This window comes from Cyrtonyx montezumae, unplaced genomic scaffold (assembly GCF_038088225.1).
Source record: "Cyrtonyx montezumae isolate F1298 unplaced genomic scaffold, pur_monq_1.0 scaffold_15, whole genome shotgun sequence".
NCBI classification, from domain to species: Eukaryota; Metazoa; Chordata; class Aves; order Galliformes; family Odontophoridae; genus Cyrtonyx; species Cyrtonyx montezumae.
Genome location: NW_027071881.1, coordinates 6,577,325 through 6,592,248, shown reverse-complemented (window position 1 = coordinate 6,592,248; position 14,924 = coordinate 6,577,325). Strand labels below are relative to the sequence as shown.

The 14,924-nt window shown below is 50.2% G+C and overlaps 1 protein-coding gene across 2 annotated transcripts in view; it reads left to right on the top strand.

The window, feature by feature from the left end:
- Positions 1–1,768: 1,768 nt before the first annotated feature.
- The window catches only part of SSH2 (slingshot protein phosphatase 2), a 68,216-nt gene continuing 55,060 nt past the window's right edge, over positions 1,769–14,924 (top strand). Inside the window, exon 1 of one of the 2 annotated variants that reach the window (XM_065731953.1) lies at positions 1,769–1,894. In XM_065731953.1, the coding sequence (XP_065588025.1) occupies positions 1,832–1,894 (63 nt within the window). In that variant the 5' untranslated portion in view covers positions 1,769–1,831. Of the gene's footprint in view, positions 1,895–10,808; positions 10,896–14,924 lie in introns of those variants that run through there. The other variant, XM_065731952.1, reaches the window with a different exon arrangement.

Below are 14,924 nucleotides of genomic sequence, written 5' to 3'. Positions count from 1 at the left end.
CCAGTGCAGCCAAACCTGCACAGAGCAGAAGATGCACGCCTTGAAGCAGCACTACACCAGCAGGAACTCAATCACTGGAAACAAAGCAATCAACCCAATACCATCCTTCAGAGAAAAACGCTCAGCGTTAATATTCTTGTCATATGATAGAGCAGAAAACCTTTCCCACCCTCAGCTGTGAGTCCTGCCTCTGCTCAACATCGCAGCAGCGTTAGGCCTGGCATGTGAGCTGCCTCAGCACGGCGAGGAACCTGCTCAGCTTCCTGACGCACAGCACCAGCACCAAGCACTCCTGCCTGTGCTTCTCACCTTGCCAACACCTTCTGCAAAGGGCCCACAGAGCAAGGCAGGGTCACTTTTAGCTGAAAGGAAGAAGAGCTTCGCTGCAGGACAGTGTACTTCTTCAGTTTCACAGGAAACAAATCAGAGAGAACACAAAAGTGGAGAATAAACGTTGTATGTGAGTAAAACAGAACAGAAAGCATCTACAATGTATACAGCAGCAAGCCTAAGTGATCTGCAGAGCTACTGAGAACAAAAGGGATCCCATATGCTACGTTACATTGCTAATCCGTGACATACTTCCTGAAAAGGGTAGGAATGAAATAAAAAGGTGATTAATACAGTCATAAAACCACACTTTATGAGATCGCTCCAGGCAGAAATAGCAAATATTGATAGGAAAGAAGCTGTGCTGGAACTCCAGCTGCAACTCGTCCCAGCGGTCCCCCTGGCACTCAGCAGAGCTGCTGCTGCACTGGATAGTGTGAAAAAATCACATCGTGCATGTGCACACCCAAACAGAGTGGTCCTTTCTGTCCCAAAACTGTACAGAGAAGATAAAGGTGAAAGGTGTTTGTAACACTGCCCACCTGTTCCTACCGTTCATCTGCGTCTGCCTGGCAGATCTGCCCACAGAAATGATGCAGCATTGAATAAATAAATGGGAAGGAAGGACACGAGGGTGCTCTGAAAAAGCTATCGACCCATTGGGAAGGTGTGGAACATTCAGAACACGGGGGACACTCATTCAGAGCGGGGTGTGCACGGCAGTGCCACCTGCTGCCAGAAGTCACAGTGCCCCGTGCTTTACCTGCGCTTTCTCTCACTCCCCCCTCGTGCTGGGATCGCACAGCGGTCCCTCCGGACTCCTTCGCATCCCAAATCCCGCTTTGCTGCGCAGCTCCAGCCCCGCACCCCCTCCTCCCACCCGGAGGTGGAACCCCCGTGCGGCACGGCCCGGCCGGCAGGGGGCGCCAGGCGGCCGCCCCTCCTCACTCCGTCCGCAGCGCTCGAGCCCCCCGAGCTGTGAACGCTGCGAACCAAGGGCTCGGAGCATTGCTGGGGTTTGACGCGCGCTCGGGGTAAAGAAGAGCTTGCGCGCCTTGGCCTCAGACCCCAAACTGCCCGGCAATACTGCACTCCGGGCGTCTTTTAACCCTTCCGCTGCCACCTGTGCTTATTAGACGATCTCTTTGCTCGAACACCGACGAACACACAACGCTCACCGGGCACTTTTCGGCACCGAAACAGCGCTCCCCTCCCGCGGCGGGGCGGCTACGCGCTCTCTCACGCAGTCCGGCGCCGCACGGGTTAGCCGTCCCCCAGAGGCGGCGCCGCGCTGACAGGTGGCGCATGCGCACTGCCGCCTCATTGTGCCCGGTCGGCCCGGCCCCAGCGCGCCTCAGTCGGCGAGCGGCCGTCAGCGAGCGTGGAGCTGCTGCCCCCTGCGGCCGCCGCCGCGCCACCTCCGCTCCCCCCCCCCTCCTCCCCGCCCGCCATGGAGTGAGGCCCCCGCCGGCCGGCCGGGTGGCTCCGCCGCCGCGCTTCGATGGCTCTGGTCACGGTGCAGCGCTCGCCTACCCCCAGCGCCACGTCCAGCCCCTGCGCCTCGGTGAGTGCTCCCGCCCGGCGCCGAGCGGAGCGCGGCCGCGTTGGGGGTCCGGCGTGCGGTTGCTGCGCATGCGCCGGGCGGTTCGCGCGCCCCGACCCGCGGCCCCGCCGGGCCGGACAGCACCGCGGGGGAGAACCGGGGCAGAACCGGGGGAGAGCCGGGGCAGCCCTCGCAGAGCGGGACTCCCTGCCCCGCCGCGCAGCCGGGTGGATTCTGCGAGCGTGCGGTGCGGAGGGAGAGGCGGGGAGCGGGCAGGGCGCGCTGAGTCGCTTCCATCTGACAGCACCTCTGGGTACCTCCGCCGCGTGGCCCCTCCTACGGGAAGAGCCGCGGATTCGGGTGGTGGTTTATTTTTCCTTTCCCCCCTTCCTTGTTTTCCACGGCCGCTGCGTTCCGCGTGCCCGGCCGCGCTGCCCCCCCACCTCCCTCCGCCCCGCGTGCCCGCGCGCGCGCTCCCGTGGCAGCGCTATGGGGTCGGGGTTGGGATCCCCGCCGCTCCCATCGCGGGGAGCGCGGCCGCTGTCCGGCGCGCTGTGCTGGGACGGGGCGGGTGCCCGGCGGGTCCTGCCCGCCCCGCTGCTTTCGTGCTTTTTTCTCTCGCTCCCGTGAGATACGTTTATTGAGCAACGCGGATTCATTTCCGCTTGCATTCCTTCGCTGTAAATACGGACGCGTTGCGTTACTTCAGAGGTCGTTTCTGACTTCTTTACCTCCCCGCTCTTCCCTCTGTTCCCATGGGTTTCTTGCATTCGAGATATCGTTGTGAGAATAGTCTCTCCTGGCGCCCTTCTTGCTTCCACTTGGATGTGCAATCCCTTCCTTTGTTAAATATTTGATACAGATGAGCTATTAGCTGTGTTCTGTGAGGTTTGCCCATCTGGAGCAGCCAGGCTCCTTCCTGACTTAGTTATCACACGTGCTCCTCCTGATTAGGATCACTCTTCTCCTTTATTTGATAGTCTAACCTAATGCTTGAGCTCTGCAGAGTTGTTAAGTATATAAACTGCTCCCTTCAGACTCTGACAGATCCACGGAGTGTGGGTTTTTATACTCTGTCCTCAACCTCATGGTACACAGGTGTGATCTGTACTGCTGCTTTTTGTAAACCCTTATTGCCTGTACCGACAGAAGCGTGTGACTGTTCTCCTGATCTGGTTTTGCCTCTCATAATTTCTTCTTCTTTCTCAGACGTTTCTTGCAGTTTGAAGTGGAAACGATGCTCGTTGCATTCTGACCTTAACTGCTGTCGAGTATACTTTTCAACTTCTGCATTTCCTGTGGCAGCTTCTGAACCACGTGCTGGGGGTTTGCCTGCCCTTTTAGCCCCGCTCAGTGGCTGCTCTTGGTTGTTTCTTCATCCTTCTGCGTTTGGTTGAACTTCTGTCTGCCCTTCCTCCATCACTGAGGTGTTCCTTCTTAATGGAAACGTCCAGTGTTGTTTCAGATGATCCTTCCGAGGCTACCAAGGCCTTGTGAGCAGGGCAGTCCCCTTCTGAGTCCTTCTGAAGGCCGTGGTCCTGCAGCCTGCTGTTCTTATGGGTGGTTCTCATGATGGGGCCTTGAGTCTTACAGTAGTGCATGAAATTATTTCAGCCAATCTGTTGTAAACTGTTTTTACTAGCTTACTTCTGTATGGGCTGGTAACTCCACCTCAGAGTTTCCTTTCTGAGAGAGAGTTCACCTTGCTTGATCTTTGTGAGTGGTGTAAGGCTCTAGCTTGCTGCCCAGACTCCTGCTGTTTCTGAAGGAGGAGTGTCTGAAAACTGCTGGAAGGTTACTGGTCAAATTGTGGGCAAGAAAAAAAGTAAGTTTACATGCACATGGCTGAGTCTGAGTCAGTCCCCAGGTTACTAAGAATTCTGAAGACAGAAATGGATACTCTTTCAGTTTGCTTGATTTTTTTTTAATTTTCTTTTAGAGATAAGATTCTCAGATAAGGAGAAAGGGTGAAACTGATGTCCTTAAACTGATTTTTTTTTTGCATTAAGCATGCCCTATAAGCAGTTATAATTGGCTTTTATGGATTCAGGGGAATAGCTGATCTGAATTGCTCTGAAATTGGATGGCTTTTATTTACAGGCCTTTATCCTGTTCTCATTGCCATAGAGCATCTCGTGAGCATTCATTGCAGGCTTGCCAAGGAGGGCAGGACTGCAGGAAGGTGCAGGTGCCAGGAGTTAGGGGCTGCTGGGGCCTTCATTTGTTTGTCTGCACTGCAAAGTCAGGTTTATCTTTCTCCTGTGAGTGTAGTTGGTGTTTGCTCCCTTCTCTTCAGGAGAAGGAGGATTTATGTCCAAGTGAAGAAAGGATCCCTGGCAGCAGGATGCAGCAGTGGGCACAGTGGTCTCATGAGCAGAAGCAGTGGGATAAAACACCTTGCCCACAGCTATTGCTCAGGTTTGCTCCAGGCCTGGAGTGATGTGAAGAAACTGCTCCCATCCGAGTGGGAAGGAATGGAAGTGGTTTCTTTGCAGCTCTCAGGATAGTGGCAGAAAGATATTTGAATGAATTTAACTTGATGCAATGTTTCTGGGAGATTTAACAAGGAAATTGCTCATTGTTTCAGCAAAAACAAGCATTTTTAAAGGGAATAAGCTATTTTGCTTGGGCTGCATTGTTGTTCAAGACAGCTGTTAAACTGGCATGTTAACAAATATTGAAGTTAATTGAGCTGCCTGTATCTCTAAGCAATGAGCTCTCTGTTCCCATGAAGTTTTGCTCTCTCTGACAAACCTGGGCTATCTCCACTGCTTGCTCCATAGAGAAACGTGTGCTGTGCTGCAGGCAGGCAGCGGGCACAGCACAGAGGAGCTGGGTGAAGATGCATGCCTCCAAATGCCTGGTGAGCACTGCTGGCTGAGGCCTGGCAAGGTGTTGGGTAACCCAGCCACCAGGCCAGCATCGTGGCTGTGTCATCCTGAAAGAGAACGGCTCTCAGGCTCTGTAGCTTTCCAAAAGACTTCTGGTAATTATCTGTGTTGGGAAATAATATATTGGAACTTGTATTTTGAATTATTTTTATGCACAGTTCTGCAGAACAAAAGCTGTAATTCCTTTTAAGTGCTGGCTTTCCTCTGCCTAACGCTTATCTTTTCTGAAGGGAAGAAGCTGGGCAGGCAATCTGGCCCTTGCTGCTCTCACAGCCCTCGTCTTCCCTACCCTCAGGGACACAATATGCTTTTATTGGAAGGGAGCGACTGACCCAGAAAGGGAGGATGTACCGCATATACTGCTCTAAAATGCACAGTTTAAAACGACGACAAAAGTTTAAAGCAAATGAAAACATAAACCATTTGATTTCCCCTCCTTAATCCCAGGGGAGCAGCTCGAGCAGGGAGCAGAGCCCTGCAGATGTGTTTGGGAGGCTCTGTCACGTTTTGTCAGAGCGCTCCGTGCTGCTGGAGCACGCAGGAAATATTTCCCCACTTATTTATGCTTAAGCTAAATATAACACTTCTCTACCTCTGGTCCTGCAATTGCTATTAAACAATGTGGTAATTGGGAGACCACTTAGTCACTGACAAGTCTTTCCCTGACACAGAAGTCCTGGTTCAATTAGTTAAGATCTTGATAGCTTCTGCTTGTATAAGGTTGTGAGGGGACTCCAGCGTGGCTGGGGGAGTGGTACTTTCATATGAAACATTTACTAGGCCTGGCCATGCCTCATTTCAGGATGCTGTCATCTCTTGTTTTTCGTCAACTGATGTTTTTCAGTTTTCCTAACGAAAACTATATCCAACACTTCCCTTCTTTTTCTGTTGTGCTTCTTACTCTAAGGTTTCTCCGCAAAGCTGGCAGCTCCTACTGCTGTGTCCTTGTTGCTTTGTTTCCCGGGTCACTGCTTTACAAGCTGTCAGATTTGGGGTATCTTTCTCATGACCAGCAAAGTGCAGCCCAAAGAAGCTGTGGTAGAAGTCAGCTCTTCGTGGGAAGGTCGGCCTGCTTAGCTGCAGTGCCCGATGGGTACGGTGCCGTCACGAGTCCCTGTGTGAGCACTGCTGATCCTCGCTGTCAGAGCAGTGCAGGAAGGCCGAAGGATCGGCTGCTGTGTGCTGTCTGCTGTTCATCTGAGTCACTGAAACATTGACTTAAGTGAGCTGTGTGAATGAAGGCTGCCGTTCAAACAACGATCTGCTGGAGGTATGTTAGTGTAAGAGGGCTGCCTTCGTGCAGGGGCACTGCCTGAGGATTTCCACTTCCTTGAAATAAAATCCTGACGGATCTATAGCCACAACTCTTCAGTCTTGGGAAATTTCCCGAGACAGAAAATAGCCTTTGGGCAGCTTAGCTCAGTGTAGCTGCTCCCTGATCACAGCCCGCAGCTCAAGGCTTCATCTGCAGTCACAACAAACCATCCTCCCAGCACCAGGTGTGCCTCGGCCCTGCTGAGGCAGAGCGTGGCTGGGAGCTGTCCTGTGAGAGTGTCATGGGCAGCAGACTTCAGAAATGCCCCTGTGTTTCTAGGGTTCAGCTGACTCAAAGCTTTTACTGTCTTGGTGTCTGACCCTTGCAGATGCCTTTAGCAGTTGGTATGTTCTGAGCTACTCATCTTCTCTGCCCTGTATGTAAGCTGGCCTGGCAATGTGATTGTGGTACGTTTGTCAGCTGCCTGCTCCACATCTCTGAGCTGTTCAGCTCAGTGTGAGAACTCAAGAAGAGCCTCTTCTCTGTTCCACTGGTTTCTTTGAATATCCTTTCAATTTATTAGGTAATGAGAGTAACTCATGTCTATGCTGTAAAGGTATCTTGGAAGCGAAGGAAGAAGTAGATGGTAGCTATTAGAAGTAGTGGGGTTTTGGCCAAGAGAAGCAGAATATGTTGGCTGGAAGTGGTTCCTCTGGAGGGTTCCGCTTCAAAAAATGGTGAAGTCTAAAACCACATTTGCATTTCTGAGTTGGGCTGTACAAACCGATCAGGCCCCAGAACCACCTGCAAATCATCTTATTGCAGTGGTGTAATGCTGCAGCATCTGTGGCTTGTGTGCTTTACCATTCGGGCAGGCTCCTGTGTCTGCAGCCCTGTGTGTGCCAGTAGCTTTTTGCCCAAGTCGAATTGCCGTGGGTATGCTCTTATCAGCGTTGCTCATTGCAGGCTGATCAGAAGGCACAGAACGTGGCTGTGGGATGAGTCACGCAGTTAAGCAGCTTGTTGCTTCCATGGTGAGACGCACCCTTGCTGTGTGTGCCAGCAATCATGAAACTCCTGGCAAATACTCTGTGACGTGAACTTCTTATGGCCTTGGTAAATGAAATGCTTGCTGAGATGTGTTCTGCTTGTGCCTGCTCGCTGCTTTTGGGTATTCTGTTCCTCCTTCTCTCAAGGAACTCCTCAGCTGAGACTAAAGTGAAGCAAAGAAATCACAGCATCAGTGCAGACCATTTCAGGGTGAAATTAGTGGGGTACTTAAGGCCACAGCTTAAATGCTCTGATGTCTTTGATTACTTCAGCACGAGAAGTTTAACCTGACCTATGTTGAAATAACTGTTCACAGATCACAGATCATCCTGTCCCTAGCTAAGTTCATAGCTGAGCTCAGGAGACGGTTTGGATGCCTGATCTTTCTGTTGCCCTGAGGGCAGCACACAGAGTGCATCTCCAGGAAGTGAGTCTGGGATTTGTGATGCCATGCTCCTTGCTGCACAGCTCACCTCCAGCCCACAGCCCGCTGAGGTGAGCCAGGGCCAGCCTGAGGTGAGAGGAAGGAGGATCTGGAAGGCAGAGGACCCCAACCTGACTCCTCCGTGCTGTGGACTATCAGGTCACACGTTGTCCCTTTTCTGTAGGCTCTCACACGCTTGCAGGAGGTGCTGGTGTGCGATGCTGTCTCATTAGGAGACAATCTGCAAACTGCTTCTGTTTATTTCTTTAAGTATCTCTGTATGGTTTGAGTGGGATACCCGAACAGGAGCTCAGGATGGGCTCCAAGCACAAGTTTACCTCCTCTCAAGCAGAAGTAGTTAGGTGAGAAGGACAGCAGGAGGCTTTTGTTGAGGGTTCCTGCTTTCTCTTCTTAGCTCTCAAGGCCTCCTTAGCAAAAATGCAACAGCTGCTGAGCTGGACACCTTCATCTTCAACTTTTAGCTGTATTAAATATGGGGATGCAGTTGTCCCATTACTGTAGCTGACTGCTGCCGTGTCCCCCTCTGTTCTGAAGTACAGAACTGTCACATTTAGCATTAATGTGAAAACTTTTAAGACTCGTTCAGCTGGCTTGGCTTACCTTCAGTGGCCAGCATCTGAGAAATGTGCACATTGGATTCCTTCAGGCTTTTCATCTCTGTGCCTTTCAGTGTGATGATGAGAGGGAGGGCCAGGGCATGTGCTGTGCATGTGTGAAGCACTCTCTCTGAAGGAGAGCTTTGGAGGCAGTCTGAACCTTCTTCCCGATGCAGGACCAGCCCTTTATGTTTCTGCAGTGGGGATCAAGTCTTTTTCTTGTTGTCCATTGTAATCCTTTTTTTGTTTGTTGTTTTCCTTTCTGCAGTCCTTCTGAACGGTGTGAAATAGTTGCAGGACACAGATCTGGGCATGTCCTTCAGTGATGCTTTGGATTGAAAATGCAGTGCTTCAAATATGGCAGCTAGTTGAAGTGTGAGCACTGAAATGGCACAGGTCTCTTTTGCCTTTTAAAATTGCAGCATGGCTGACAAAGAATTAATTCACTTCCCAAACAAGCATTTATCTCTTATGTAACATCTAGTGAGTTTTGCTGGTGGGAGTTTCCCCTGCTTTTGTTTTCAGCTGATTTGTGCTTAGGTGGGGTAACCAGTTTCTGGCTTCGGAAAGAGAAGTGAAACAGATCAACCTGTTCTTTGTTGGTTTTTTGACATTTCTGCCTTCTCGGTGATATTTTGGTTGGTCTCACAACAATTAAAAGACATTGAAGCCTGACCTTCAGCTTTTAAATGAGTCTCCAGACAGCTGGTCTTGTGGTACGACTCGATTCTGATAGTGCTGCTTGGTACAGTTGGATGTAGAAATCTGCTGTTAATGTTATCTCTGTCTGCTCGTCAGCTGCTCCTGGAGGGGACAGGCTGCTCAGTGAGGTGGTGTGGATCAGTTGGCCTCTCCTGTGCACCTGATCTTAAATGAAAGGTCTGGGGGCACAACAGTGTGCAGACACCTCCCCTAAAGTTGGGCTTCGTTATAGAAGCTGTCAGGCACGGGAGCCGTTATCGGCTGCCACGTAGAGTACGACTGGGATCATTTGCACAGAGAGTGAGTGCTTGCCACGTGCTCCTCAGGTCCCCAATCTCAACGTGTGCTTTGCTGAGCTATCAGCTGTGCCAGTCTTCTGCAGCCCACACTTCTGGGCTTTGGAAGTGGAATTTTTCTCTTACACGTACACCAGCAACTGCTGCAGTCTGCAGGAAGCTCTGTTTAAGTGGGGGATGTTGGTGTGTATAGATGCTGAGACGGTTATTTCAGGACAGTTTCTGTCTGGCTCTCCTACAAGGGAGGATGCACAGTTTGGTTTTTCGAGGAGAGGGGAAGGCTTGGTGTCTGTTTAGAATTTGGGCTGAGGATGGCTTGACACAAAGTAGATTTTTCAGCTTGAGTGAGCTTGAGTTTTAAACTTCAGATGCGCCTCATTTAAAAATAGTAAAAACAGGCTGAGATTTTAAGTTTAGACTTCTGAGTTTGGTTTTAGGAGAGAACGTCTCCAGCCAAGGAGTGTTAGTGTGAAGATAGCCCGAGGGTAGAAGCAGTCTGTTGTCAGAACTTCGTGTAGTCGCTGTGAAATAGTACATCCTGGACATATTTGACTCTTCTTGAACTCTGCTTTGATGTGAATCCTGATTTGCATGCACTGTGGGAAATGCTGAAAAGCCCCAGAGCTCTCGAGGTGCATCACAGGGTGTGGGATGGCCTGTGGGATCCCCACTGCTCAGCCCTCCTCATGCCCCCATGGTGGCTCTGACTGAAACGGAATCATCCTATTTTACAGGGTGCTCTAAAGCTTTATAAATATTAATCTTGTTCTTTTTGTTTCCTGATAAAGGGGTTTTATTCATGAAATTGCTATTTATTTATTAACCTGACAAACTAATAGCAAGCTCTCTTCTTTCAGTGTGTGCATGTGCCATATCACAATTCTGCTTGTCACCATACATAAGAACTTCATTCATCTGCTTTAAAATGTCATTGATAACAACCTGGCAGTGGCCCAGCTTGGAGCAAGTTAACTACAAAAGGCTGCATTGTAAACCTTTCTGAGAGTACATGCTACATTAAGTCTAAAATTAAAGCACAGGCTGGTCCAGGCTGTATCTAACTGCCAACTAGCTTCAAACCTCTGAAAAAATGGGGCTGTGTATGGAGGGGCTGTGCCTGAAAATGGGGTACTTTGCAATTAAGGCTGTGTTCTGCTCACTTAAACCTTCAAGGTACTGAGTTTATAAGCCTTGCTGTAAAATGAGGAAGGATATTGCTCTGAACCACGAGCAGCAAAATGAGGACTTGTGTGCTTAAGGACCTGGCTATTTCCTTCGGTCTCTTCTTTCTTTGGCTGAATGAATGCCCAGGATGAGAAATGCAGTCTGCAAATGAGTCCAAGCCTCTGGGAGTTAACTGAAGTGATTTTGGAGCAGTTTTTGTGTCATTTGTAATAACCCCCCTTACCCCAGCTGCAGTCTGTGCACCAAACTCGTTTATTCACGTGGTGCAGGCAGAGTGCCCAACATCTGCACTGCTCAGGAGGGTCGTGTCTGTGCCCTGAGTTATTGGCATCGTGCTCATAGATGCTGTGAGGATGGAAAAGGCTCAGGCAGCGTGGTGAAGGGCTCTGAAGGGTGAACAGTGTGATAGCTGGCGTGGGGACCACGAGAGCCGTCAGGAAGGGAAAGAGGAGGCTACGATTTCGTGCTTCTTCACTTCTGTGGTTTCTTTTGTTTTGTCTCTTTCTTGAGTATAGCAAATGGACAGCGCCATGGGTTAGGGAGCACTTCATCTTCAGAGGCATTTCGTATATAGCCTTCCGCTGAAGTCAATGGGCGTGGAGGTAAGCAGTGCTTTGTGACACTACCACCACCCACTGTAGCCTGGTGCACACAGCACTCCTGTATTTGACCATTGCATTTCCCTCCGGGCGTCGCATGCAGTTGCACAATGAAGACACTACTTATTTGTGACATGCAGATCTATTTCTGACTGTTGGAAGAGTGCAAGCAGCGAGCATCGGTGTGGGAGACTTCCCCAGCACTGCACGAGCACTCACCACTGCAAGACTGCCATCCCTGTTATGCCAATTAAAACACGACTTCACCATTAATCTGTGAGCTGAGTGGGGTTTGAGTGTAGGGCTGAATGTCACTGAGTGAAGTGTTTGTGCTCCTGATGCTCAGCACCTCTTGCTCTGCTGTGATGTATTTGTTGTACCAGCTCTGAGTTTCATCTGCCAATGATTAATTACTTCATCACGAGCCTCTCAGAGTCAGCAAGAGTTTCCTGTTTCCTTTTCTTTCTGTTGATTTCCTTTTTGTCAGAACACAACTTTTGCTGTTGAAACAAGAATGTTGCTGCACTCTTCATCTTTCCTAGAGAGGAGGGAAGGGGAACCTCTGAAATATTCTCACAGGAACGCTGACATCTGGGTCTGGTGACTAAATTATTATGATAAAGCACAAATTCATTAGTTGATGCTGCTGAAATCCACTGACTCTTCTGTACTCCTAATAGGAGGCTTTAAAATATCCAGCTGCAGACTGATCCTCTCCAAGCATGTGACACTGACATCAGTCCTAGAAGTGAGGCGCTGAACTGCCTCCAAAAATGAGCTCATTGGGTGATATTCAATGCACTGATTTAGCATAGAATTAGCTAATTTGATTACATGATCACCTGCACTCACTGTTTGAACGACGGGAACTCGTTCCAGTGCTAGCTGCTGTCATCTAAGATTAGTGTTGTAACCCCGAGGTGCTCTTGGTAGGATGCCCTGCTGCTGCTGTGCGGTGGGAGCTGGGCCAGCAGAGCCCATCCCTATGGACACTAACATGCCATGAGACTTGCCAAGCTCCTTGGCTTTTCTTTCCCTCTGCCTCTCCCAGGAAGTTATAGGGGAATAAGAGTTTGGGACTTGACTATTAAGCAGGCCTTCTAAAACTACTCTTAAAACTTGCTTCGTTTTTTTGATGACTCTCATGTCTGGTTTAGATGGCTGCACAAAAACACAGCTATGTCCCTTCACAGCAGCCTGGCTGGTGGTTCAGCTTCAGTCTGCCCTGATGTGCAGCCTGCAGTGACCAGTCAGCGCCAGAAGAAAATTAAACCCTGGCACGAGCCTCCTGGAGGCAAGTTGCATTTGCTCAGCTTCCTCACCTCCTTCAGCTCGAGGTCAGCAGTAATTGCAGACTTCCTCTCGCGACCTGTGCAGCACGTGGGAATGAGCGTGACCCCGGATAAACCTATCCATTGTTTGGGAGACTTTTAACACGTTCAGTAGTTACCTGTAGTCGTGGTAGGTATGTTCTAATTGCTGGTGTCTGAGCGTATCAGCGCGTACCTGACCTACATGTGTTGTTCTGAGCATGGGAATTAGATAAGCATATGTCAGCAGGAGCGTTCCTGTCGGTTTGGATGTGATGCTGCAGAGTGACCATGGGTGCTGCGTGGCCCTGCGCTGCCACGGCCCCTCCTGCTGCCTCATGGCAGGAAGCTGGCACGTTTCCACAGTGAGTTCCTGAAACATCTTCGGTGGAGAGGAGGTTTGGGATGACAGAATGCTTATTCACACCTGGCAGTGGCTGAATGGCTGCTGCCTGTTTCCGCCGCCTCCCTGAGCTGTGCATGCAGCCACCAGCCCTGACAGTCCCTGGGCACTACGTCAGCAGCATCCTTCAGGTGCTGCCTCGCCAAGTGACGATGTAAACGTCAGCAGGATGTGTGCCACGCACCTGTCCGTGATCGTTCTCTGGTCCGTCTTCATCTGACAATAGTCAGAGTTGTTCAGAATGCTCATGCTCAGCATGCACAGAGCTGAGCTCCTGCACCCCGTGTGAAGGGCAGCGAGGAGCCGGGCCAGCAGCCCCGAGAGCACTGCCAGTGCCTGCAGGAGGGGGTGGGGAGGGAAGCAGATGCTCCTCGGAAGTTCATACCATGGTTAATAATGTAATTCACAGATGGTGGTGGAGGCCTTGAAGAGGCTTTCATGCAGTACTTACGCTCTGTAATAGACAGATCATCGCATAAGGGCTCGTAAATAGAGATGACTTAATCCCAAGGATGAATCTGCAGCGATCTGTTTGATAGTGGCCCTGTGGCTCGCTGTAACCTTCTTATACAACCAAAAGCCTTCAGCATCCCTGAATGTGGAGCACTACCCCCGGACTGGGCAGATCTCTGATAAAAACGCCGAGATAAAATGCTAATACAGATTTGAGATCTCAAATGGAAATGGTTCTTATGAAACAGAGAACAAGTTCCCTTGTCCTGGTACCAAAATCAATGCAGATGGTCAGGTGTGGGAATTGCTTTACGTGGCGCCTTCATCTCAAGGAGCAGTTCAGCTTTTATTTTCCCTTATACAGTTGACATTGGAGGCAGTATGTTTTCTTCTGAGCAGATGTCAGTGCACCTTGATGGGTAAGGGGAAGGACCATGCCCTGCACGTCCTCTTGAGTTTGCTTATTTATTTGTTTATCACTACAGCAGGTGAATGAGCTGGCTTTCCAGGAATCAGGAAAGACAAAGCTGAAGTGTCAGTGAAGCAGTGCAGACGTGTCCGTCCCTGCGGGGCAGGATGTGGAGGTCTGCAGTGGCTGCTGGCTGGCACTGTTGCTGGCTGCAAGCTGTGTAACTGGAAGTCCATTTCAGGGGCTTCCAAGCTGATAGGTTCAGCTCTAAAAAGCAAAAGTTACAGATAACACCAGAGCTGTGCAGCTGCCCACTTCCAAGAGATTTCCGTAATAGCTTTTATTTTTAATTTCTGCGAGCTTAAGTTATTTAGTAAATTGGCTTCTTGTGATGCTTGTCATGTGATGGTTCATGAGCCCCAAAGAATGTGCTCCTGTGACCACGGCCATGTGTCTGCCCATACCACTGCAGGCTGTGCTATGTTCCTGTTGTGTTTGGAGCTGGGGAGCCAGGCTGGGGGGGGGAGGGCTCCAGTTCAGCTCAGCTCAGCTACTGGAAATTCTCAGACTCCTTAAGTTGTGACCTTATTTGCTGCTTAAATGTGACCCAGGGTTCTCTGTCCCCTCTGTGTTTTCATCGGAGTGTTTTATGTGTTAGAAGCTGTGTTGCTTTTCTTCCCCTTGACTGTCCTCTTAAATAAATACATCAGGAGTGAGGAAGCAAGCTTTGGTAAGAGAATGTCCTGACGTGTTTGGAGAGAGAGCTCTTTCAGAAGCAGGGGTTATGCTTTAACTGAGAAAGCTGGAAGTGACCTATTTTGTCTCACATTTTTGTACCCGTCAGCCGTGGCCAACGTAAAGCAGTATCTTTATTACTGCAGCAGAATGCTCGAAGTCGAAATGAACACAATTGTGCTGAGGGTTTGTTGTTTCCCCACAGGGACTGACATTTCTGAGCAGCAATGAAGGCTGTTAGGAAGTGATGTCCAGCTTCCAGCCCCTGCTGTGCGGATGCCTGGTGCTGCATGCTGCTGCCCTGCATCGCCTGCACCCTTTGATGCAGCAGTGGCTGGAGGATGTGTGTCCATGCTCACAGCACTGTGATGTTGGGCTTTGCAGGCTGTAAGGTCGTCAGGTTGATTTAATCCAAGGATTTTTTTGCAGCACTTTTTTTCCACCGTGCTGGGCGTCATTTTCTGCTCTGCCTGCAGTAGTTGTTGCTTCCCACTTGAGGATTTTTGCTTGCTCTTCAGGTTCAAACCCTCAGATGACGTTGCAGAGCCCCAGTGGTATTCCCTCTTGGCTCAGGAGACGTGGATGTGTCAGCTGAGGGAACCCTTCTCCCTTGGCTGGTCAGCCAAGCGCATTAGGAGGATCTACAGCTTAAGTCCATCGGAGAGCTGACCTGTTGTGGTTTTAATGAGATTTATTATACGTGTACCTTTTGGATTTCACTG